General features: G+C 41.1%; 1 protein-coding gene across 1 annotated transcript in view; it reads left to right on the top strand.

Moving 5' to 3' along the window:
- Positions 1–22,447, top strand: part of RAP2A (RAP2A, member of RAS oncogene family) — a 32,633-nt gene extending 10,186 nt beyond the window's left edge. Inside the window, exon 2 of the mRNA XM_015851571.2 lies at positions 18,470–22,447. Coding sequence (XP_015707057.1) covers positions 18,470–18,707 — 238 coding nt within the window. The 3' untranslated portion in view covers positions 18,708–22,447. The remainder of the gene's footprint in view (positions 1–18,469) is intronic.
- The last annotated feature ends 3,127 nt before the right edge of the window (positions 22,448–25,574 follow it).

Raw genomic sequence — 25,574 nt, 5'->3', positions numbered from 1 at the left:
AGTCTCAGGGCGCTCATATACATCAACTTTATGTTCAGGCCTTGCAATATTTGCTACCAGGATACTTTTCTCTCTTAATCATAGAATCATTTGAGTTGGATGTAACCTTTGAAGATCATCTAGTCCAACTCCCTGCAATGAACTGGAATACTTAACAGCCCAGTCAGGTTTCTCAGAGCCCCATCCAGCCTGACCTGAATGTCTTCAGGGATGGGGCATTTCATCCTCTCTAGGCAACCTACTCCAGTACCTTGCTACCTTTACAGTAAAATACAAAAACAACCCTTTTTCCTTATATCCAGTCTTAAATCCCTTTACTTTTGAACTGTTTCACCTTGTCCTACCACAACAGACCCTGCTAAAGAGTCTGTCCCCTTCTTTCTTATACACTCCACCTTCAGATACGAAAGGCCACTGTCAGATCTCTCCAGAGCTTTCTCTTCTCCAGGCTGAACCTCTTGCTTTGCCTCATGATTTTTCAGATCAGCTTCATTATGTTCTGAGCAAGGTAATTCCTAAACACTGTTTGCATGAATTTTATCAATATAGAACAGTGAGTAGAAGAGAGACTTGATTACAAAGTCCGCACTGTTCTCTCTGTTCTTTGGAAACTGTTTCTTCTGAGATTTGTTGTCAGTCCCTCAGATAAACCAAAGCTTTTACATCCTCCACACGACTATATTTACCACTGTTCAAATGTCTTCCTTACTTAAAATCAAGTTCTATGCACGGGTTACATTGCGGATTATAAAGTTATATTTGGAGTAGAATCTACTTGTGTGGCTGTCCTTGTACAAATACTGTCTGAGGAATGATAGACTCCTGTAGGAAGAAACTGGGTAGCAGGTGATACTGAGGTAGCCTGTTGAGAGGCCACAGCTTTTAATGTCAAGTATCAAGCTTGAGGAAGGTTGTTAGTTTAGTCTTCACGTCCTTCTCTGCTGTATTTCCTCAGCTTGGTTATCTGCAGCCTTACTTAGCATTAAAGCTGCGGACTCTTAGCAGACTATCTCAGTATCATCTGCTTCTTTACAAGTTGACATCGTGGATCAGATCATAATCGTTCCTGTACTCTTTGGATACCTAACAGTCTTTAATCTGGTGTGTTGAAATCTTTCCCATCAGCATCTGTGTACCCTCTTTTGTTTACTGAAGTATTGCTGTTTGTTTTTGTTTTTTACTTGGCTGCTGCAAACCTCTGAATAATCTGTTTACCATTGAGCAGTTTTCAGTCGAACCTCTTCTAACACTTCTGGTGTTCTCTGTAACCGCATTTCACAGCAGCCACATTCAGATGCTAAATCTGCTCATCAGATGAGTCTGTCAGCAGCTGTTGGTGAGGAGCGCTGTTCCTATTACCACTCCAAGTACCGGTTTTTATTTAAAGGACTGCAGCTATTGTGGAAATCGCCCTGCTGCCTCCAGGCCTTATGCTTTGCTCCGCATTGACCTCTGATTCAGCAAACAAAGGGATTGCCGGACTTGCTCTGCACCTGTGCTATAGGGTGGTGTTCAAGAACGGCAGTGAGCAAACACAGTCCTTGGACAGTCTCCTGATGGACTGGTGCTGCTCTTTCACAGAATCACAGAATGACCCGGGTTGGAAGGGACCTCAAGGATCATGTAGTTCCAACCCCCCTGCCTGGCAGGGCCACCAAACATACACATTTACTAGATCAGGTTGCCCAGGGCCCCGTCCAACCTGGTCTTGAACGCCTCCAAGGAGCATCCACAACCTCCCTGGGCAGCCTGTTCCAGGGCCTAACCACTCTCCTAGTGAAGAACTTTCCCCTAACATCCAATCTAAATCTTCCCTCTTTTAACTTAAAACCATTTCCCCGTGTCTTGCTATTGTCAGCCCTTTCCAAGAGTTTACTCCCCTCCTGGGAGTAAGTTCCCTTCAGGTACTGAAAGGCTGCAATGAGGTCACCCCGCAACCTTCTCTTCTCTAGGCTGAACAAACCCAACTCCCTCAGCCTGTCCTCATAGGGGAGGTGCTCCAGCCCCCTGACCATCTTCGTGGCCCTCCTCTGGACCCTTTCCAAAATCTCCATGTCTTTCTTGTACTGAGGGCTCCACACCTGGACACAGTACTCCAGATGGGGTCTCACAAGAGCAGAGCAGTCTTTCCACCTTCCTGATTTGCACCGTTGTGCATGTAGTTCCCTTGTATTCATCTGCAGGTCAGTGATAGTGCTTTATAGATGGGACACATCATGTGAATATATAACTAACCATAGGGCCCATTTTTAAGGGGAGATGATGTTTGACACTGGAAGACAGTGTAAACGTACAAGCATTCTCCTGAAGTGTATGTAAGATTCTATCACAAGAAGCTCATGATTAGCCTTGTGGTGTCTGATCTGAGGATGGAAAAGTAGCTCCTCCTGGCTCTTTGATCAAACATTTCCACATTGGTCAGTTTTCCTACTAAAGTGTACAACGTGACTGTGTTCTGAAAAGGCAAATGAGTTTTAAAGAAAGCTGAGGTCAGGATACTCAATCTTCTAGATCAGAATTACTCTGGAACACACAATGAAGAGGGAAGGAGGGTGGCCTGTAGCCTGTAATGCTGCAGCCCTATGCTTGAAGTGGGCCCATTAGGAGGAAGGCTGTGGTTACAAAGTTTTCATCTCTGAAAAGGAGTGCTACCTTGTATACTCACTATGGGAGATTAAATTGGATATACATGTTTTAAATCAGTTACCCAGTATTTCGTCTGCAGATTCTCAGGAGCTTGTTCATCTAATGATTTGTTGTTTATTGCAGGATATCCTGTTTGGTGTGTTTTTTCTTTATCCCATTCCAACCTTAGCAACTCTATCTAGATAATGTATACCAAAAAGAAAAAAAAAGAACATTTTTTCTTTTTTTTTTTAGATTTGATATGCATATTCAAGAGTAAAACATACTGCCCAGAGGTGGTAGATCGCTGATCTTAGAGTGTGTTGAACTCCTGCAGGTAGTTTATATTCAGAAATAGTGACTCCAGTCCTGGTAGCGCAGCCCTCCAGAGAGGAACAATGGGAAGCTCTGTCTTGGATGAAAACTGAAAAGGTACACCTTGGAAATTCATTTATTACTCTGAAATTAAGCAGTTGTGTTGCCTTCCTCGCTGGGATAATTGGGTCAGTAATTGAAGTCTGCTTTCTTCTCTCCAAGATGATCAAAACCGCCTTCCTTTGAAAGACTTTATCTGTCAGCAATAAACGCGGTTAGATTAAAAGGACTGGGAAAAGTCTGGGCTTCAAACCCCACACACCTTCGTGTTAATTGAAGTGGCCTTTCTGCATAGGGCAGCTTAATGTGGAGAAAAACAATTAGAGGACTGTTTTCCAGAAATTCTGGTTACCGATTAGCAATTCAACAAGGAAAGTGTTATGGACACTGGGTGTGTGGTTCTTTAAATACAGACATCCTCAAAAGGAATCCAGCCTTTTCTCAAGTAGTTTCTTACCATTATGACTACCACTCTTGAGGGTTAGGTCTACAAATTACCATCCTTTCTGGATGGGAATTTCATCACTAAGTAACTTTCTGAACGAGTTTAGTAAAGCCACATTGTTTGATCTCACTTCAGATAAACTTAACCATTTTCCTCACTAATTCAAGCAGTGCAAACTTGGTGCTTGTGTGGGAATTTACAGCATCTTAAAGAAATGACTTTGGCTGGCCTGGCTTATTTCTTTTTTCCTTCTCTCTGTAGAGAAGCTGACACTGAAAGGTGTAGCCTTTTGTTGTGAATGTTATCTTATTTTCCCTTCTCCTGCACTTGTTCTCACTGTAATGAAGCAAAGCCCACCCTTCCTGCCAGCTGAGCCCCCACCTTTTTACCTGATAGAAGCCATGGCAGTGCTGGTGACTGTGACACCAGCCTGAGCAGCAAGGCAGATAGAGCCCTAGTGATGTGGCCTCATGGGTAGCTGAGGGATGATGGAGGCCTGGCAGCTGGCCTTCCTGCTGGAGACATGACCCAATAGGGCGGAACATGTGCAGAATAAAGCCACTTTCAAGGTGGTATAGGTACCACAGAGTGTTTTTGTAGCAAATAAAATGGCTGTCAGTCATGTTAGTGTAACTCATCTGGGAAAAGCTTAATTTTTCTTTAACCTAGACAAAACACAAAGAAATTAACATTTGTGCATGAATTAAAATATAAATAGCTCAACATCTGGGATCTTGAGCATACCCAAGTTCCTCATGCTAGCTGACTTCATTTTAATAGTTGCACAAATATGAGATATGAAATGCACATAAGGAGAAATATTTTTTTCCACATTATGTACCAGATATCCTACATCTGGTGTAATTTTATAGACACTGATTTCTTATTAGAAGAGTTCTGAACATTAGAATGGTCCAGTATATTCAGGATGTTGATTTAGAAGGAAATAGTTTGTGAGATTATTAATTTTTTTTTTTTTTTTTTTTTTTTTTTCTGTAATGGAAACTTATCTTACTGTAGAAAGAACAAAATAACTTCCTAAGAAAATTATGTCAGAAGTTTATGATCAACATGGCTCTGGACAGCCTGGTCTAGTGGTTGGCAGCCCTGCATATGGTGGGTGGGGATTTGAAATTAGATGATCATTATGGTCCTTTTCAACCCAGACCATTCTATTATATGATTCTATGATGTGATTCTAACATATAAGGGAGATTATGAGTAAATCATGCTTGAAATTCTCAGAATAGACATAGTATGTTGGGAGAATCTACTCAACACTTGAAGATGATCTGAAACTTGGAAAGGTGAAGAAACAACTTCACTTAATGGGCTGATCAGTTTTCTCTAAATCAACAAAAGTTGTTAAAGATAGAGGTCGCTTCCAAAAACCGTGGATAGGAAACATTCTTGCTGCTCAGCTCATCCTTAGTCTTTAGAACATTCGAATTATCTAAACCGGGCTCATGGTATAGTAATTAAATTAATTATTACTTCAGATAAGTCCCACCAACCTTCTGAGGTCATGGCAAGATGTTGGTGTGGTTTTTTTCTTCAAGTTAGGAGGTAAATGGTAGAAACTCAAGCAGGAGTGAAGAGGCTTCCAGAATATCTGTCAATGAAATAACTGTGTCTGTAACCCGTAAGTTCCTGGTGTGCTTTCCTTGGTGACAGACTTTATATCTTTAAAAGAAAGCTTGATTATAATCAAAAAGATATGATACACTGCTTCTGAAGTAAAAAGACAAATTGGTAACAGTTATATTATCTCCTAAATTGGTTCTCTATTCTGGTGTTGACACTTGCTTAGAGTCTCCTTAAAATTGTCTATCTTAAAATAATATGCAGAGTTGTAATGTGATTGTATTGTTGTGAGGGAAATCTGTCTCAACAGAGCATTTTTTTTTGCAAAGTTTCCGTATAAGTATTGTAGGATATTTTTATTAGCTTGAAGGACATTAAGCTGTATTATTCTGTGGTTACTAGGGTAACAAGGAAGCCTCTGCTTCATACTAGACACTCAAATGCTCTTCAGGCTGTGTCACATCACATACACTGTGGTATTCATCTGCCTGAGGATGAACATGAGGATTGATGAGAGAGCAGAAGTTCATCAGGTTGCTTGCCTCTTCATTCAGTTATTTATTCATCTTTTCCTTCAATTTTAAGTGACTTGAAGCTAGGTGACTGCAGTAAGTCAAATTCTTGGAAAAGCAGAAGGCACTATGGAAATGCGGTTCCTATCTTTTTAGATATGAACTATATAACTATATGTGAGGTAAACATTTAAGGTCAAATCTGATGATCTTCTGAGGCCCTTTCCAACATGGGCTATTCTCCAATCTGTGAGTTCTGTGGTCTAGGCTTGTATCTGTTTCTGGGGCTGTATACCATGGCAGTGGTAAAAATCAGCAGCTCTGATTTACCGGAGTAAGAAGTGTGTTGCCTTGATACTGAGAAGCTGTGTGGTTTAGTTGGATGGAATGGCATGATGTTCCTAAATTCGAATCCTTTGGGAGCAGGTGATGCTACTAAGAAGGTTAAGAATTAATTGTTAGGCCTATTCTTGAAGACTGTAAAGGTGTAATTCTAATGAGCTAGAAAAAAATCCTATTAAAATGGTTTAAATAAGTTTTGCAGTGAAATTTTTATCTGTGATTATAAATGGTTTAAATTAATATATTTACTTTGAAGAGTGAAATAATGCTTTTCAGGATTGTGATCAACTGGCCCTTTGGAAGGGTTTAGGCATTTGATCATTTATGCTAGCTGAAATTTTCACTTTGTCTATTTGCTAATAACCTTTACATATGTAATAAGGAAAAGAGATTGAAGTTGCTGTTCACTTATGCATGGAGCTCCAGTTAATTTTTGTAAAGTCTAGTTAAGTCACTTTGCATTCAGAATGACAGGATATACACCTGCCTTGAGTTCTATAGGTATGGTTGTCAATCCCTCAACGTAAACTAATAGCTGTATAGTTTTAATGCTTGTTTCTCAACCTTTTGTCTATGGAAACCAGCATTATGCAGCTCAGCTGTCAGCTTCATCTTCCTCCGTTACCAGCCAATAAGCTTTGAATTTTGTGGTGAAGTTGAACTAAATTAAGTGCTGAGGCAAGTTCCAGAAGAGGTTGTGGAAGGTTCCATGCTAGAGGTTTGCAGCACCCAACTCTGTATGTACTGCACGTAGGCTAGTTAGAATCTCCTAGCAGACCTTAGTCTGAGCAGGGAGTTGGACTGGAGACTACCTGAGGTCCCTTTCATCCTCAGTGATGCTACAGTTTGATGTCTGGGGAGGATTAGGGATCCAAATAAGAATTGAAGTTCTTGCTGATCTGTAGCTGGGAGAGAGATCCTGTTAGTGCTCAAGCTGTGGCATGTGCTCAACCCTAATTAGAGACTGGAGAGGAAAACAGTTGAGAGAGAACTGAACAAGAGGAAAAACTAGCTTTACATATATACTAAATCTGTAGGAAAGTAGACCTAGTTCTGTTACCATATATTTCTTGCTAGTTTCCATGCTTTACATAAGGGCAAGATGCTGCTTCAGCTCTCCCAGTTCAAGCACTACCAATATTTTTGTCTCAAAGCTTTTTCTCTAACCCATCTATAGGCATGCACTTTGATATATCTGAATTGGTACAAATCTATTTGCTGACTTTCCGTCCTCCTCTTTGCCAGTGCTACCTTGTGCAGTGAGTTTATAGTACGTTTTAAATCCTACCATTATTCTTAAGAAGGTTTGCATCTTAAGGAATACAGCTCCAACAGAAACGTCTTGTGACAAAGTGTGGATTGCTAGATAAATGGTAATGCATTCTAGGGTCACTTAAGTTTTATGAACACAGCAATTTAATAAACTAAAAGTATGAAACAGTTGGACTTGGCAGATTTGCTTTATGATGTGAAGGAGGCATATATTGCTTTTAATAGGTATCTGCATTTTTTTTCCTTGCCTTTGCAAAGGGTTGTATGCGTTCCCTTACCCTCAGAGCAAACTGACTTCCTGACCTTGGGAAAGTTTTGCATGGGAAACCAGGGAAGAGGAGAAATCTGTGTCTGTGTTTTAAGATATCTGTGTAAGCTCTGTGGCTTCCTCTCCAGCCTGTGTAGCTGATGTGAGACAATGTCCCTGGCATTCTCCCCCATGGAATCATTAAGGTTGTAAGGGACCACTAAGATCATCACATCTACCCATCAACCCATCACCACCATGCCCACTAACAGTGTCCTTCACTGCCATGTCTGCCTGTATCTTGGAGCTGCTGTTCCTGGATGTGTTTGCTACTTCTCTGGTCAGCCTGTTCCAACACATCACCAAACTTTATGCTGAAGTTCTTTGCTCTTGCCATGATGCGTGCCTAATCTAGTGGCTTTTCTGTTTCTGCTGGCAAGCTGGATGTATGTACAGAATCTGCTCTAAAGTATCTGTTCTCAGTACTTGTGAAGAACCCAAAGATTCATGCTGTTATACAGTGAGCTGCTGAGAATAGCTAGGGTGCAGGATGTTCCTTGCTCGGAGAGAACAAACTCACCAGTATGTTCATCAGGATGCTTGGATGACCTCTGTCACCAAGGATGGAAGGCTTCAACAGTAGTTATGTGCCATAGGCATTTGGAGGCTAAGACTGGTTTTCCAGGTGGAGGTCGGAGGTTCAGAGTTCAAGGGACTTGTTAGATGTCAAGTGGGAAGCCTGTAGCAAGGTATGGCACTGAGCCCACATCTCTTAGGACACATCAGCACTCCTCTCACTTGATGCTAATGTGTTTTCTGTTAAGGGTCAGAGGATAAAATGTAATTCTAAGTGGTTATGTCTGGAAAGTGAAGAAATGGTCATCTTGAAAAACTGCGTTTTGTAAGAGTTTAAAGTACAAATCAAAGATAGTCTCTTGTCTCTTTAATTGTAGGATTTTCTGTTTAATTGTATCTTCATGTTGTACACTTGATAGCTACCAAAACCCTTGACATATCGAGTCATGCTCATTGCATTAAGCATTATTACAGAACCATGGTATATAGCTTGAAAACATTTCAGGTCAGAACACTAATACAGTCATTAAGAGTAATTTTCAGTTATGGATCCAAAGTGCAAAATGCTTCGATATGCAGCCTAATTTTCAAGGTGTTGGGCCATTGCTACAGGTAGTTATGGTGTTTTTTGAAAGATTAGATGCTTAGAATTAATGTATCTGGAAATTTTAAGCAAGAGCCTTGTATTTAAGCAACATAAGTGCTGTGTATCACTTAGAGTCTTTTCAGTGTTGATTGCAGCTTTAGATATGAATTGCAGTGATAGATACTAGGAATAGGAATACTCCTTCAAGGTGAAAGCTAACCTCTTGCTTGCTAAGGTTGTCAGGCATCTGAACTGCCAGTGGAAGAGAACTGGTGTTACTTGTGGCATAGGCTCATTGTTGCCAACCCCAGTACTAAAAGGGCTGCTGGCCTGCCCCTTCCTATGCCAGAGCCTTACCTGGAGGGAACTGGATATCATTGGATGTAATTGAAAACGTATAGGGGCTTCTATGAACTTGCTGAGGAGGAAGCCTTCCAAAGGTCTTGATGATCAGTGATTTTTCTTTAGAACTGGTTCAGTATTGAATTCATCTCCTTTTGGGGTGTGTTGGCAGGCCACTGAATTTCCAGGCTTTCTTGCTGTGAGAACTCTCACACTCTTACTTAAACTCTAGGTTCTACAGTTTAACCAAGTGAACAAGCTACAGACAGAGATGCTATCTGTGGTGACCTGTGGGAGCAAGCTGAACATCTGGAAGGAGGTTGTTGTAGCTCTGTTCCCATGTGAGATCTTAGATGTATCAATCCTCTGAGAATAAGAATTTCTCTCTGAAGTGACTGGAAATAGCTTGGAAAATTCTTCAGTGCCAAGCATACATATGTAGATGACATGCATCATTCTGATGCAGCAAAAGAACGTTGGTTTATTAGGTGCAGTCTGAGTACATGGTGAAGGGTAATATCATTTACTATTTGTGTCCCTTGCAAGTTCTCAGCTCAGAGCTGCCAGGAAATAGTGAACTTTGGTTCAAATGCATTTGGAGTGCTTTATTACATTGGCCTTTGTTTCTTTGGCTGTTGGTTGGAGGATGACTGTTTCCTCTAAATACTAATTGGTCTCTATAACAGTTGTGATCCTGTCAAACAGTTTCAGCAAAGTCAGATTTGGCTGAACTCTTTTGTTAGAAAAAGAAACAGCGTTGGGAAATGTAAGGAGACTATAACAACCAGTGAAGTGAATTGGTTTTGTAAAGTATTTAATTGAAGTTGAGTTGATGATTTCCAGAAAGTTTCATGTCCAAGAACAGTTTCTGAAGTCTTCTCCAAAGCACTGTGGTGTGGTGGTTATTTATGACGTTAATATTACTCTTAAAGCCATTTTACAACTATTATTTAATTTGACATCCAGTGAGTAAGTACAATTATCCTGACTGTATACAGTTATCCTCAGCCTACCCATCTGCAGAGTTTATTTCCCGAAGGCTACACATAGAGTTCGTGTCAAAGCCTTGAATGAAATGTTAGATTCCTGTTCCTCCAATTAGGCCATACACTGTTCTGTATAGCAAAATGATTCATGACTCAGCCACTTAATTGCAGTGGGACTTCCAATAACCTCTTTAACATCTCCTCATTTATAGAAATGATTTTAAGACTTTTTTTTTTTAAGTGCGAGTTGTTGCTTAAGTAATTAAATCCTTACGCAATATAGCTTACGAAACTGAATATTAAATGCAATTAATTGGCAGACTGGAATTACTTGTTTGTGGAAGACCTGTGGGGGTTTTACAGCTGTTAGTTTCAGATTTACCTGAGAATCTGCAGTAACTTCTGTACTGTAGAGAGCTCAAACTCTGCAGAAACCTACTTATTTTTAGATTTATATATATATATATATATATATATATATAATCTCCTGACACATTTGATTTATGTATACAGGTGCAAGCACATCTTCATTGGCATGTATCTGTAGAAATCCATGGGGAAATGATAGAGTTCTGTAAACTGGGTGTGTGCTGTTGATTTAACCTATGATGTTAAAATTCTTACAACTATCAAAATACAAGGAATTGGGGAAAAAACTGGAAACTGGGGAACTGGAAAAAGGGAAATGTCCTCTCTGGCTACATTTATTAAGGTAAGCAAATGGAATTTTAACTGTTGAGAATTTTACATGAAACATCCAGGGAATTTTGTGAAAGGGGTAAGAAAATGTCTTGGAATAAATTCTTTCTCTTGACAAGGGAACTTCAAGTTCTGACAGATTTATTGCAGGCAGGCAAAATTTGCAAGCTGCATTACAAAATAATGTTTAGTAATAGATACATACGAATTTGTAAACAGCATAATAAATTAAACTGCTATTTATAGTACTTCATTTCATAGTGCCCAGAACTGTTTTACTGTGTCTTTTGGCAAGATTCTTATCACGTTTTCTTTCTATAAACCAAAAGTGAAGAATAATTATTTTTTTCTGATGTTCTGATTTTCTTTGTGTCATCATTTTCCATGGTATCTTTACCACTTCAATGGCTTTTCTTTTTGAAATAATGGGGAAAGTGCCACAAACACCCTCAAAAAAGGAGAGGAGAGGGGGAAAAAGACCTTAATGCCTATGAAGGTAACAAATGTGGGTTCAAACTGAAGACACCTTTTGATGATTAGGAAATGTTATATAGATAGTAGATATACTTTGATGGTCTTGGCATTTAACATGTAAAGCTAGAAGTCCATATACCTTTCTATAGTGTTCAGTGGGAATTAATGTAGTAATAAAAACAGTCTTCAAGGAGGTATTTTTTCTTTGTATTTGTTCTTATTATACAGAACGTTTCTGCATCTTGGTTGAATGTGCCTGGCTCTGGTGTGAAGCTCAGGCAAAAATCCTAGAAAAGAAACAGTGTTTCCTGAAGATGCAATTAAAAAGTGGGAACCCCTCTGAGCTTTATGTCTTCTCCTATACCAGTCCAGTACCCTATTTATTTATTTACTTTACAGTTCTAGGGGGTAATGGGGACTCTCTAGTACAGTTTAAGGGAATTAGATCTATTAGTCAGCTCTGTGTACGCTTTTCAATTCTTATTTTCTGTTCCTCATTTTATTATGTTTTCACTTCACACCATCTTTTTTATCTTGATCCTGCGACAGCTCTAACCAGAAATGTGAGAAGTACTTGGTAAATGTGAAAGCGATTCAGATGTGCTGTTGGGTACTGCCTATGTTTTCCCCTTTCTGAATAAAGCTGGAGGTAGAAAAAAAATGCGAGGTAAAAATCTGTGTGGGTCATTTACATACCATTCATCTGGAGACTTTCTAAATGTTTAACAAGTTAATTAAGCCGTTACTCAAAGTGTACGTATTAATCTAAACAGAAACGTGGGTGTGCGTGCCATGTAAGCTAAGATAAAATATAAAAACTGTTTATCACTGTGGCGTGTGAGGCTGTGCGGTCAGTGGTGCATAGCTGAGTTGCATTAAACATTTAAAGTCTATGTATTTCCTGGTTCCATGTGACTGCAGTGTCCATCCTTGGGAAAACTGAGGTATTTACTCTGGCCTCAGTCCCAGAAGCTCATGAAGATGGATACCACCAGGGTAGGGTTTTTTATAGCACTGAATTAAGTCATCTGGGACTGATAAATACATATTGGTTGCGTTCTGTGGAGCAGGGACTGAATGTTGCCAGTAGTGACATTCTAGATCTGATGGTATTTGACTGCTCCAGTGTCTTTCATTGGGCTGCAGGTGATCTCAGTTGGGTTCTACATTCAGGAGTTGATGCAGCTTGGCATCCATCATATCAGAGCCTAAGCTGGCAAAGTCTTTTAAGCAGGGTGAAGTACCTTGTTCTTAAAGCACATTCTGCAAATACATGTAATTGATCTTGCAAAAATGTTTTCCCAAGGAGGTCTTGAAAGCCCATTCTTCCTGTGCTACATCTGAGCATGTTTCCCTTAAGCTCCACTGTGATGTTTGCCCTAGAATACATACTTCACTGCACTGATGTAGAGGAACAGGCAGCAGTTCTCACTTTCACATGGCCCTCATCCTTTTCATTAGGAAAGATCAGTGCTGCTCAAAGCTTTACAGCAGCACAGAGAAAATTGGATTTTTCTGTTCCAGGAATGAGAGGTAGCAATGTCCTACTTCTCTGATGTGAAGGGGACAGGTGGGGGAAGAGGCTGCCCTGGAATGTGAGAGGTAGACAACTCCTGCAGGGGACAGCTGCCCTGTTGCACACCCCAGGGTGGCAGCTGCAACCATTTCTGTGTTTTTGAGGACTCTAGCTTAGGTAATGGGGTTGTAGCCTCTTTTATTCTGCTCATACAAAATCTGGTAGGTATATACTGAGATGGAATTTACTGGATGTTGATACAGAATTGAATAGAATAAAGAGCATTCTGTCTGTTCTGGGACTGTGTTTGTTAATAGGTTAGATCCACCTTGAAGCTTTTGGAAGGATTTGTGAATTCCTGTGCTTCTATTTGAATGTTGCAGGACAGCTCTTCCTTATTCTTTTTCCTTTCATAAAGAAACAGTTTTTGTGTTGGGTCACTACAGTCCACAGGGAGAAATGCCTGTGGGGGAAGAGATGTTCTTCCCTTCAGAATTCATTAGAATCATGTAGTTCTGCTGCATTTGATAAATAGCCCTTTCTTGTTGTAGGCCATGTGGCTACACACCATCCCGGTGGCATGCCAAAACTCAGGCACTGCAAAGTAATGAGAATGGCAAGTGGTACCTTCCTTCAGTTTGGGCAGAGAGGAGCCTAATGAGGTTTCACAAGGGCTAAGGTGGGGTCCCGCACCTGGGGAGGAATAACTGCATGCATCAGTACAGGTTAGGGGCTGACCTGCTGCAGAGAAGACCTGGGTGTTCTGGTGGGCAGCAGGTTGGCCATGAGCTACCAGTGTGCCCTTGTGGCTGAGAAGGCCTATGGTATCCTGGGATGCATTAAAAAGAGCATGGCCAGCAGAACAAGGGAGATGATCCTACCTCTCTACTCTGCCCTGGAGAGACCACATCTGCAGTACTGTGCCCAGTTATGGCCTCTATTCAAAAAGACAGGGAACTTGTTCTAGAAATAATCCTGTGAAGGGCTACAAACATCATAAAATCATAGAATCACAAGCTTGGAAAGGACCTACAAGATCATCCAGTCCAACTGTCCTCCCATTACCGTAGCTACAACAAACCACTAAACCATCTCTTGTAGCTCCTCATCCAGACACCTCTTGAATACTTCCAGGGGTGGTGACTCCACGACCTCCCTGGGCATCCATTCCAGTGCCTGACCACTATCTGAGCGGATAAGTTTTTCCTTATGTCTAATCTAAACCTCCTCTGGTACAACTCACAGCCATTTCCTCAGGTTCTGTTTGTTGCCTGGGAGAAGAGGCCAAACCCCTCCACATCACAGCCTCCCTTCAGGAAGCCATTAGAGGACAAAGAGATCTCCCCTGAGCCTCCTCTTCTCCAGGCTAAACAATCCCAGCTCCCTCAGCTGCTGCTCATAAGACTTGTGCTCCAGACCCCTCACCACCTGGACACATTCCAGAGCCTCAGTGTTTTTCTTGTAGTGAGGGACCCAAAGCTGAACACAGTACTCAAGGTGTGGCCTCATCAGAGCTGAGTACAGGAGGAGGATGGTTACCTCCCTATTCCTGCTGGCCACATTATTTCTAATACAGGCCAGGATGCCATTGGCCTTCTTGGCCACCTGGGCACACTGTCAGCTTGTGTTCAGCTGAGCATTAACCAACACCCCCAGGTCCCTTTCCTCTTCACAGTCATCCAGCCACTCAGCCCCAAGCCTATAGCGTTGCATGGGATTATTGTGGCCCAGGTGCAGGACCCGGCACTTGGCCTTGTTGAACATCAGCCCAGTGATCCAGCTTACCTGTATTCCTCTGAAGGGCCTCCTTACCTTCAGGCACATCAGCACCACCTCCTAACGTGGTGTCATCTGCAGACTTACTGAGGGTACACTCAGTCCCCTCATCTATGTCATCAATAAAGACAATAAACAAGGTGAGCCCCAGTACCAACCCCTGGGGGACACCACTTGTAATGGGTGGCCAGCTGGACTTAATTCTATTAACCACTACCTGTTGGGCACAGCCCTCTAGCCAGCTTCTTACACAAAGAAGGGTATACCTGTCCAGGCCATGGGCAGCCAGTTTCCCCAGGAGAATATTGCAAGAGACTGTCGGAGGCTTTGCTGAAGTCTAGGTAGACTACATCAACAGCCTTTCCCTCGTCTGCCAGTCTGGTCAGCCACTCATAGAAGGAGATTAGGTTGGTCAAGCATGACCTGCCCTTTATGAACCTTCATTGGCTGGGTCTGATCCCCTGGATGCCAAACATGCTGTGTGATCTCACCCAAGATTAACTACTCTGTAACTTTCCCTTGTACTGAGGTCAGGCTGACAGTCCTGTAGTTCCCTGGATCCTCCTTATGGCCCTTCTTGTAGATGGGAGTCACGTTGGCAAGCCTCCAATCCTCTGGGACCTCTCCAGATAACCAGGACTGCTTGGTGATGAGGGACCTGGAACATCATCCATAAGAGGATAGGCTGAGCAACCTGGGACTATTGGTAAGAGGATGGTGGTGCCCAGCGACAGGACAAGTGGCAATGGGCACAAACTGAAATGTGTTCAGTTCTATCTGAACACAAGGAAAAACTTCTTTACTGTGTAAGTGACGGAACACTGGAACAGGCTGCCTGGGGAGGTTGTGTAGTCTCCTGGTAATATCCAAAACCCACCTGCCCAGCTTACTCTAGGGAGCCTGCTTTGACTGTGGGACTGGACAAGATGATCTCCAGAAGACCTTTCCAACCCTTGTGATTCTGTGACCTCCTGGTGCAGAAGGACCAGCAGTAAAGACAGCCTTGAGCCAGGAAGCTTGTCTGTGCTCAGCAGACATAGATTTGCCCAGGATCTGGAGTGAGGCAGGAAATTCTGGAAGCTTGAGGGTTTGTGTGGTGTTACCAAAAGCTGGGGCATATAGAGCCTTTGAGTGGAGGTCAGCAGGGCTGATATGGAGACCCGTAGTTTCTGCTAGAGCCTGCTACATCTGAGATGGTACCATCCAACACAGTCTGTCTGTCATCATCTTGCTATATGGAAAGTATAACACACAGACATCTGGTCTAGTAGGGCTGGTACTGAAATGGAGCTAATAAACCCATAGCGCAGCAAGTCTTCTGCTCAGCATTCATGGACTAGAATCCTGTGATGTTCCAGTCTGTGTTCATCTAGATGATGAATAATGGCTTTTCGTTGTATTCTGTATGAAGAGTCATATAAAGTGTGTGTATATATACATATATCATAGTATATGTTCTGAATTCATATAAATTTTAAAAGGCACGCTGAATTTACATGTATTTTATATAGTATTTGCTTTGAAAATTTGACTACTCAAAAATGAAAGTAATACAGGATGTATTTTACAAGCGCCAAACTTATTTTTGCCCTTTGAGGAGGAATTTGACAAGGCAACATGAGGGTTTTGCAGAATCTCTTTTCTTTTACACAACTTAATGTTACAAAGTAGTCGTTGGGTGAATGTGGATTATAAGATACGTTAAGACTATTGATTGTAGGATTTCAGTCTCTTTTTAAGTGGTGAAGGTAGGCAGTGAACAAGGCAAACACAAGCTGTAAGGGCAGGAAAAAGCAATACAGAGAAGTGATTCTGTCTATTCTGTGTAGTAGCTCCTAGATGATCCTGTGCAAGTAAATACAATTTTTTTTTTTATATCTATCCTGTCAGCTCATCAATTCCTCTTTGTGTCTTCCAGTACAAAATTTGTATCTCTGTCCATTCACTTCTCAGATGCTGAGCACTCATAGCAAATAGTGCCTTAGGTACTTAGTTAGTTTCCCAGCTTTTCTAGGGTTCTTAAACCTTTCTGAGCACTTTAATATTTTAGTGGAGCTGTCTGTAAATCTGCAACAAGTGTGTGGGCTTTTTTTCCCTCCTGTTTCTAAGTAAATCGGAGTGATTGTGCAGGACAAGAAGAAGCGATGTTGTTTTAACTCTGGCTCATCCACTTCACAGAATGCTTCTCAAGTGACTGCTTTGAGTTTCTTCCTTTTTCTCACTTGTGCAATTGAGACGATATAGAATATCTAGAAGAAGTAGAAGGAAGTTTGTACTTTGGGGCCCTTAGATATCACGACATACTGCGAAGCTGATCCCACTTCCACTGAAGGACTTTAAGACTTTACAGCAAATAAAATGAAATTCACACACCTGGATAATAAAGACTAAGAAATAATTGCTGTCTTATCTGTTTACCATCCATGTAATTAAAGACTGTGCTATCACGTGTTAAAATGCAGGAGGACAGATTTTCAAGATGTTTTTGTGTGTTTTGTTACTTAATGGCAACTTAGCTCTTCTAAGAGTTCCAGAGGTACCATTGTGCTAAATACTGTGTATCTAGAGAGTAAGAAATAGATTGCATCTGTTCAGGTGGTTAAATGAGGATGGGATAAATGGTGAAAAAGTGAGGAGATTCCTCTGCAGTTAACGACCATGGCTTTAAACTCAAGATTTGAGTGATGCGCTCAGAGTTGGCAGAGAGGCAGAAGAAAGCTTAAAATCACACTTGCATCTTTAGGGAGTACTGGACCAATTTTAGATACTGAGTGGTGTAAGAAGTCACTGTCCTTATACCCTTCAGCTTGGAGCCCACAGGCCTTGTGATGGAGTCAACAGGAACACAGGGTTTCTGTTTCCATGCAGAGCCTTGTTAGCTTAATTCCCTCATCTCTGATGAGTTAGCACAAGCTGTAGGGGTACCTGCACCAGCTCCACTCTGCTGCCGTGCCTGGGAAGCAGGAAGAAAGAGGTAAATAGTTGATATATAGGTGGCATATGTAACATCATAAACTGCTGCGGGTAGTTGCAGTAAGTGTTGTCTGTCCACAGCTTGGTCTTGCTCAAATCATGTGACTGAAAACAGTGCTATTAAGCTAACACAAAGTAGAAAGTTGGGTTTATATTAAGAGGGAGCCATCTTGTTTCTCTTGGATCTTAATTTGGTTTAAATGTTAAGAACTGTAATCAGTTTTTCTCTCAGTCCTTCTTGCTTTTTTTTTTTTTTTTTTTTTTTTTTTGAGAAAACCAGTGTTGAGAGCATTTTGGAAATAGGCCCAGTGTTGTCTTCTCTGTTATGTCAAATATGTAAATTTAAAATCTGACTAAACATTTGCTTAGCTCCGTGTCTGAAGAAGGGTTTTATGCACGTGAGGATGGAGATAGTAAAAGACAGGCATTTCAATTAGAAGGAAAAGGCAAGGATCCCCTCACAGTGGTGCAAAGTAATAAACTCCAAGGAACTGTGATAGCATTGCCTGGTATTTCTTTTTCTTTTCAGCTTTTATAACTGGCACAATGCTATGAATACTGCAAGGGAAAGTTGTATCTTCTGTATTAGCTAATGCATGTTTTTATGTATCACTGCTTATGTGTGTAGAAAGTGGGCTGCCTGAAATTTCAAATGAATTTTACTGGCACCTTGGTTTTCTCTCATTTATTGCTCTCCTGAGAGTTCTGTATATATTAGCCAATGGTAGATGTACCTTTGAAAGGGAGAATGATGCATTTTCCTTATTGGAAGCAAGAAATGCAGTATGCTGCCTGTTCACAGAGAAGGAGGATGTGATGTTGGAGGGAGACTTGAACTTCAGTCTTGTTCTTGCACCCTAAGTGAGATGAACAACATGGAAAATAGGATTATATCACCTGCTTTTGCGGTGTGGCAGTGCTCCAGGCAGGTTTCATAGTGGAAGGCAAACTTAGCTGTGATAGAAAATATGTGCAATAAATCACTAGAATGCAGGATATTCTTCAGTGTGAAAATTTCATTGCCCAAACATCTTTCATGTTGGGTACTGTTTGCAAATAGATGCTTACACATTTGAATATGTTCTTCTCTGAAATGTAACTATCGCTGTGGGTTTTTTGTTTTTGTTTTTTAACTGCAGGTATGAGAAGGTGCCCGTAATTCTGGTTGGTAATAAAGTGGACCTGGAAAGCGAGAGAGAAGTGTCATCAAATGAAGGCAGAGCCTTAGCTGAAGAGTGGGGCTGCCCTTTTATGGAGACCTCTGCTAAAAGTAAAACAATGGTGGATGAGCTCTTCGCGGAAATTGTTAGACAAATGAACTATGCAGCACAGCCAGACAAAGATGATCCATGCTGTTCTGCATGTAATATACAATAGCATTAAAAACGACCTAACCTGGACTTGAATTTGCAGAAATTTTGTAAGGTGGTAAAACTGTCTACTTCACTTCCTGGTTTGTGGGTCACTTGAAATACATCTGTAGTGAAGTAGCAACATTAACTCAGAGCTGAGCATTGAAAGTCAATCACTGACTCTGAATATAATTGGGTTCAATGACCACATCTCACCCGTTTTTCTCTTTGAGCACCTGCAATGTTATGGCATAGCCAGTCGATCTACAGGGTCGTTCCATTTGAGCATACGTGTTATCGTGTCCAACAGCAATGACAGCAACTTTTCTCAAAGAATTTGGAAGACCTTGGAGGTGGGAAACTAATGCAGTGGAGAGAATGTCCTTGAAGACCATTTGCCACTAGCAGAAGTGAAAAAGGAGAGCTAAGTCTTTGAGTGTCTAATTGCTGTGCTTTGGGACGTGCGCTATCACTTGTGGCCAAGTTTGTTCAACTGTGTTGATTTCACCTGAACTTCTGACAGTGTTAGAGGAAGAGGTTACCAGAGACCTACATTGTTTGGATTTTTTTCAAAATCGATGCTATTATTTCTACACTTTTATCCCACATCTTGAAATAGAGTACATTGCATCAGTGAGTGAAGCAAGAGGCAAGATCTGCAAGCAGGTGACAGGTGAAGAAACAGTACGGCATTGGAATGTTTTAAATCTTTCGTTTTGCTGCTCAAAAATGGAGGATCGCTTCAGGTTTTGGTCTGCAAAAAGCCAAACAAACCCTCTGTTTACAAAGCAGGAAGCATCTTTATTTATCACATTACTGAACCAGGAGGAAGCAACTGTGATGAAAAAATTGCTGAGCCTTACTAACAAGGAACACTTTAATAGATTAACTAGTACCATCTTGTAAGGAAAATTAAGCCATGTTGCATCCATATGTTCCCTTCTGCAGAAACCTCATGGGACAGTACGAACATCCTGCATTTTTAAGTTTGTTAAAGACAACAGTTTTTTCTTGCCTTTAAGGGCTACGTTCTCTGGTGGGATCCCTAGCTAACCTTTGAAAATCAAGTTTGCTATTTCACAGCTTTAATGACGGAAGCTTAAATTGGATAACCATGTAAAATCATTTGGTTCGGAGCTGAAATAGTTACAGTTATGATTCCTTAAGTGAGTGTGGAAATGGCTCTTTAATTGCCCGAGGCACACTATTCAGAGGTTGCCCCAATTATTTGAGTGTTAAATGGTGGGAGCAAGTATTTTATTTTGAAAGGATGCTCGAGCTCTGGCTTGCTAGTTTCATAGCAGTGAAGTATTTATCATTTGCATGACTAATGGCACAGAAGTACCTATTCTGAAGTCTTACAATCAAAGTATAGAAAAGTTTTCAATCACAGTGTTTAGATTTTACATGCTGGAGAGATTGTCTTGAGCTGGATCTCTTATAGGTAAAATTGGCCATAAAAATAGAGTCACTGAGCCTGTGGTCTAAATAACACCATGCATTCATTAGTTTTTCAATCTTGTGCAGTAACAGTGTAGTTCCTTGTGTTTAAATGAGTGAAAACAGGGGTGCTGGGCTGTGTGTGTGTGTGTTGAGTGTGTATGTGTGTGTGTATATGGCCCTTAGAAATGCTGTAATTGGAGTTAGGTTCGAGAGTTTTGCCTTCATCTGCAGAACTGCCTAAAAATGCTCTCATCTTCTACAAAGGAAACTTTGTACAGCACACTTTGCATATTTTCATATACATTCTTAACGTTTAAATTGTAGTTCAGTGGATGGTAAGCAAAGGAAATCATATTAATCAAAGAGAACGGACCATCTCTGCCCTTAATCTTTCAAAACCTTTCTACAACCAATGCATCGAAGGGCATTAGATGTCACAAAACGTCACGCCTTACTCAAACGTTAATATAGCCCTTCTTCCCATCTACCTTTTGGAACTTTTGTTACTGTACTTTGTTCTCCTAGAGATATTCACACCGTTTATTTCTGGCATCTGAATGCCCGCTTTGGGTGCTCTGAATTGCCCTCCTAGAGGCACCTACCTCTTTCCATTGACTATATAGCAAAGCTTAGGCTTTTATCTTTGGTCCTCTGAGTCACGCAACTTCTATGCCTAAACTAGATGGTATGAATGTTCTCTTCCCCCCTCCCCCATCCGCCCGTTTCAGCCACATGCTTAAGCAAGATTTCAAATACTGAATTGGTGATTCTGTAATGTTTCAGATATCCGGTTATTGAGCAGCACAACCTATCTGTAAAATAGCTTGTCAGTGGGAGATGCACTGCATAAGCACTCAAAAAGGAATTAAAAGCCCCGTAAAACTTAGAAGAGCGTGTTTTGCAACGTTATTTACAGAGATGTCAAAATCTTACCTCGTAGATCGTTCATCGGCCAAGAAAATGGCACGAAGTACAATACGAACGGCCTAACATGGAGCTGATAAGATATAAAACAGATGGGCTTCTAATAGAAGAGAAATTGCACAGTGAAATTCCTAACAGAAGATACTAATGAAAATAGAGCCTGGTCTTGTTTTTGCATTACACTTTCACATTCTCTGAAACTTGGATCTGCGTATGCTATCACGCAGTACTGCGGAGGGGGGTGCGTGGGGGGCGGGGGTGGTTAAGCCTAAGTGTTGTTTATTTCATATAATTCTGAGGGAGTAGTTATGCACTATTTGTATTTCCACTAATGTGAAGGTAGTGGAGCTTGAATCAATGACAGTTGCACTTGACAGAGACTTTCTCCCGACTCCAGGGGTAGCAGGAAGGTAGGTGCGTGAGCCGCGCAGCGCTTCTATGGCCGCCCCGTGGGGAGTCACGCTGGTTGTTTGATTTGTACCCTGAAAGGATTACCGATTCCCATCAAATTTCTTACAACATGCCTTAAAATGTTATCGTTTGTTCCAAAGACCCGCTTTTTTCCTTTGGCTGTTCTTGTAGAGCTTTGTCCTTTTCTACAAAAGCAGCATTTCTCCTTTTTTTTTTTTTTTTTTCTTTTTCTTTTTCTTTTATTGTGCTTTTTTTTTTAACGTTGCAACTTTTATTCTTTCCAGCCATGATAGTGATAGCAACTGGTTCCTCTTTCCCTTGAAAGCGCTCTCAAGAAACTGGTCCAAGCAAACGGAATCAAATCAGGAGTGTTACACATAGTTGCTTTTTCCTGTCGTTTTTGTTCTCCCTCTGCCCCTTTCAAGAGCATCAGAAGGACTCGGTGAGGTTTTCTGTTCAGGTTCTCGCCTCTCTCCCTAACCCCAGTGCTACAGTTGCCATTACTTCTCTGTGGGAAAAATACTGGTATTTGCTTTCTTGTATAGAATGTTGCCTAAAGATGTCAGCCATTTGGTTGGGGGGTTTTTGTGCATGTTTGTTTTTTACTTTTTTTTTTTTTTTCCTTTATGTTGTTCTTTTTGCCAGTGTGCCCTCAAAGCACTGGTTAGGCTTTAATTGTGAAACTCCGCGACAAAAGCCAACATTTTGATGACTGCAGGAAGCTTTTATCTGCATTGTTGTGCATCTGTTGATTCTTGATCAGGGTTTGAAGGAAGACTGAGGTGTGTGCTGGAACCAGGCTTAACGCTGTTGATTTGGAGTTTCCCAGAGGTGAATTAATGTGTTTCACAGATAACTGTTGAGCTCTGATACAACTGGCGACTTAAAATAAATGGGGCAACAGTTTGTTTTGTAACAATGTCAGTTGTTAAAACCTTGATGTTTCAAATAAAACAAGAACTGTACATAGAACTCAATGCAAACTCAGCAGTTGTATTTGGAGTTAAATTATTTTAACAAATAAATTTATTTAATGAAAACTCCCTTGGATTCCCCTTGTTGTCCATTTCGATTTGGTCACCCAGGGTCCACCCAAAGCTTTACTGAAGCAACCCAGTAATTTTAAACGTGCTGTCTGTTCTGTTGGGATTCAGCAGAGCGTTTCTTGCCAACATGCTGCTCTTGTACAAATTAAATAGCGCTAAGAAAGAAGTTAGCATAGTTTCATTTTAACAGATGGGTGCGCACATTGATTTAAGTTATATGCCTGACAGAGAACTACAGCAAAGGTTTTCCTGCCTTCTCAGATGGGTTTGTGCTGATAACTGTCAGTAAGAATTGGTGTTGTTTAAGATATGCATCTTGCCATGGCAAAAGAACGTTTGCCATGAAGCGATAAAATGATGTATGACCATGTTCGATATGTGATGATTAATATCCGGTGTTCTTTTTATAGCAGTGAGGTTGTAAAGGGTTAAAAGGGGATTGTTTGTTATATCAGCTGTTTAATTGATGAGCGTTTTCTCAGGCTTTCATCGTGCTACAAAAGGAGTTAGCGTTAGAAACGACTTCAAATACAATTAGCGTTTAAGAGATTTATAATTGAACAGTTGAGCTAATGCTAACAGGATTATTCTGGCTAATTGGCAGTGATCAGCAGTTAGGTTTTAGTCATGCCAGTATCACTGAAATACGCTGTTTTCAGTAATGGTGGGTGCTTGGTGGTCTCTTGGTTCCATGTTGTGTTTGCCATAAGGAACCTGACCCCTGAGGCTGGGACATCGTAAGAGGTCTTAATAGTATAGAATAGTGTTAATCTTGTGCTTTTGATTTGCTGGTTCATTCTGTAAAATGGTTTTAATGAAGCTTCTGCGGGTGGGTTCTTGCAGTCCCATTAACGTAAGGGTCTTTGTGCCTAGGAAGATGTGTATACAGGGGCAGCAGGAACTCATTGGGCTCTTCTGAAGAGTTCCAGAAGAGTCTGCAAAATATGCACGTCTCAAATACTCAGTAACTAGAAATCTGGGTGCTTTACTTAACAAATGCATTCCTCGAGCCCTTTAATTATAGCAATTATTTTTTTTTTAGTTAGGAAGCTAGTTGGCTCTGAGAAAGCTTCTTAAAGTATTTTAAATGGAAAGGAATATCTCGCTATCTGTACCTGATTAATATATGTCTTACAGGATGTAGATGTAATATTGTCTATCTTCTCACACTGGAGGTATTAGTTTAATGTAGTGCTATATGCACAGTACTTCTGTGCTAATTTAGTGCTGCATGAAGAATTGGATAGATAGTCACACTCAATTTCAGTCCAAGCAGGAGCCAGTAACGAGTGATGTCCCTCAAGGGCTGGCAATGGGACCAGTATTTAACATCTTTGTTGGCAACAAGGGTGGTGAGATTGAGTGCAGCCTCAGCAAGTTTACAAGTGATGCTAAGCTATGTGATGTGGTTGATCTGCTGAAGGGACAGTGACAGTCTTGACAGTTGGGCCCATGTGATACACACAGAGTTCAACAAGGCCAAGTCTTGCACCTAGGTCAGGACAATAAATATGGGCTGGGTGAAGAGTGGATTGAGAGCAGCCCTCAGGAGAAGAACTAGGTGGATGAGAGACTCCATGTGAGCTAGCAATGTGCAATTGCATCCCGGAAAGCCAACTATGCCTTGGGCTGCATTAAAAGAAGGGATGTGATTATACCCCTCTATTCTGCTGTCATCAGGCCCCATCTGGAGTACTGCATCCAGACCTGATGCCCTCAGCACAAGAAAGATGTGCAGCTGTTGGTTTTTTCCCCTTTTTTCTTATTGGCTCCAGCTTCTACACTGTGTTCATAATAGAATCATAGAATGGCCTGAGTTGGGAGGACCTTAAAGATCATGTGATCTTTTAACATTTTGAAGTGGCACTTCTGTTTGAAATGTGACCTCAAAAGCCCTACATGAAGGGCTGGGCTACCTCACGTAATTCAGAGTTGTATCTGTGCAAACTTAACTAGGCTTAGTGCCTATTTGCCTCATGACACCAACACACAGCATGGAAGCAGGAGCGAGTGTTTGAGCTCTGAGATTGCAAGTGGGTATCAGGGAAAAGATATTCCTTCAAACCAGGCACCACATAGTACTGCAATCACCAACAGCAAACCTTCATCCTACTCTGGTAGAAGCAATTTCTCTGTATAATTTCAAGCACGTTTTGGTTTGACTTGAATGTGAAACAGTTTGGGGATCAGTGAGAATTTATGTCAGTTCTCATGGTACGATGCCCACGTTTGAAGGCAAGTGGATAACGTGCCTGCCTGCTCTTCTAAGGAGTGGGAGCCAGGTCAGGCAGCCACAGAAAAACCTCACTGAAGGATGGAGAAGTGAGGTGGGCGGTTGGCAAGAGTGGAGATGCATCTTGCTAGAGGTAAAAACTCAAAACTGAAAGATTGCCCAGGAAAGATGCTGAAAGTAGATTAAAGCATTATGTAGAACAAGAGTACAGCCTTTATCACAGACCGAGACTCAGTATTCCTACTCTAAAACATGTATTAGCTTCAAGATAAGTATATTCAAGAACAGGGTCATAAATGGAGCCTTCTGTGCAAAATTTTTTCTAGTTGAAAGGAATACAAAACTACCTCTTGAGACGCTGATGGGAAAGATTCTGACTATTTGGATTTTTACTTCTTTTGTAGTCCATATACAATTTAATAACCAAAAGGCTAATGTCATCCTCAAGTAGTTGAGACATGTCACCTTATTGCTCCAGATGTACAACACAGTTTAGAAAAACGAAAGTCTTCCATCCTGCAGCTAAGAATATACACTAGATTGATGGAAAGCTTAGCACAAGCCAGCAGTGTGCACATGCAGCCAGTGGTATCCTTGGTTCCATCAGTGGGGAAAGAGAGGTGATTGTCCCCCTCTGCTTTGCCTTAGTGAGGCCCCAGCTGTGAAATTCTTGAGAACGGTCTGTTAAGATTTGGCACCTTTCTGGTTTCAACCATAAGGAAATTGCCTTAAAGAACGCTATCTCAAGACATATGTCTTAACGTAGCTATGTTGTAAGCCTCTGGAAAAAAAGTGGTTAAAGTATAAAACAGGATTGAGCTGGCATCCAGATTCT

The sequence above is a fragment of the Coturnix japonica genome, chromosome 1, assembly GCF_001577835.2.
Source record: "Coturnix japonica isolate 7356 chromosome 1, Coturnix japonica 2.1, whole genome shotgun sequence".
NCBI lineage: Eukaryota > Metazoa > Chordata > Aves > Galliformes > Phasianidae > Coturnix > Coturnix japonica.
This window is presented reverse-complemented; position numbering and strand designations above follow the sequence as displayed.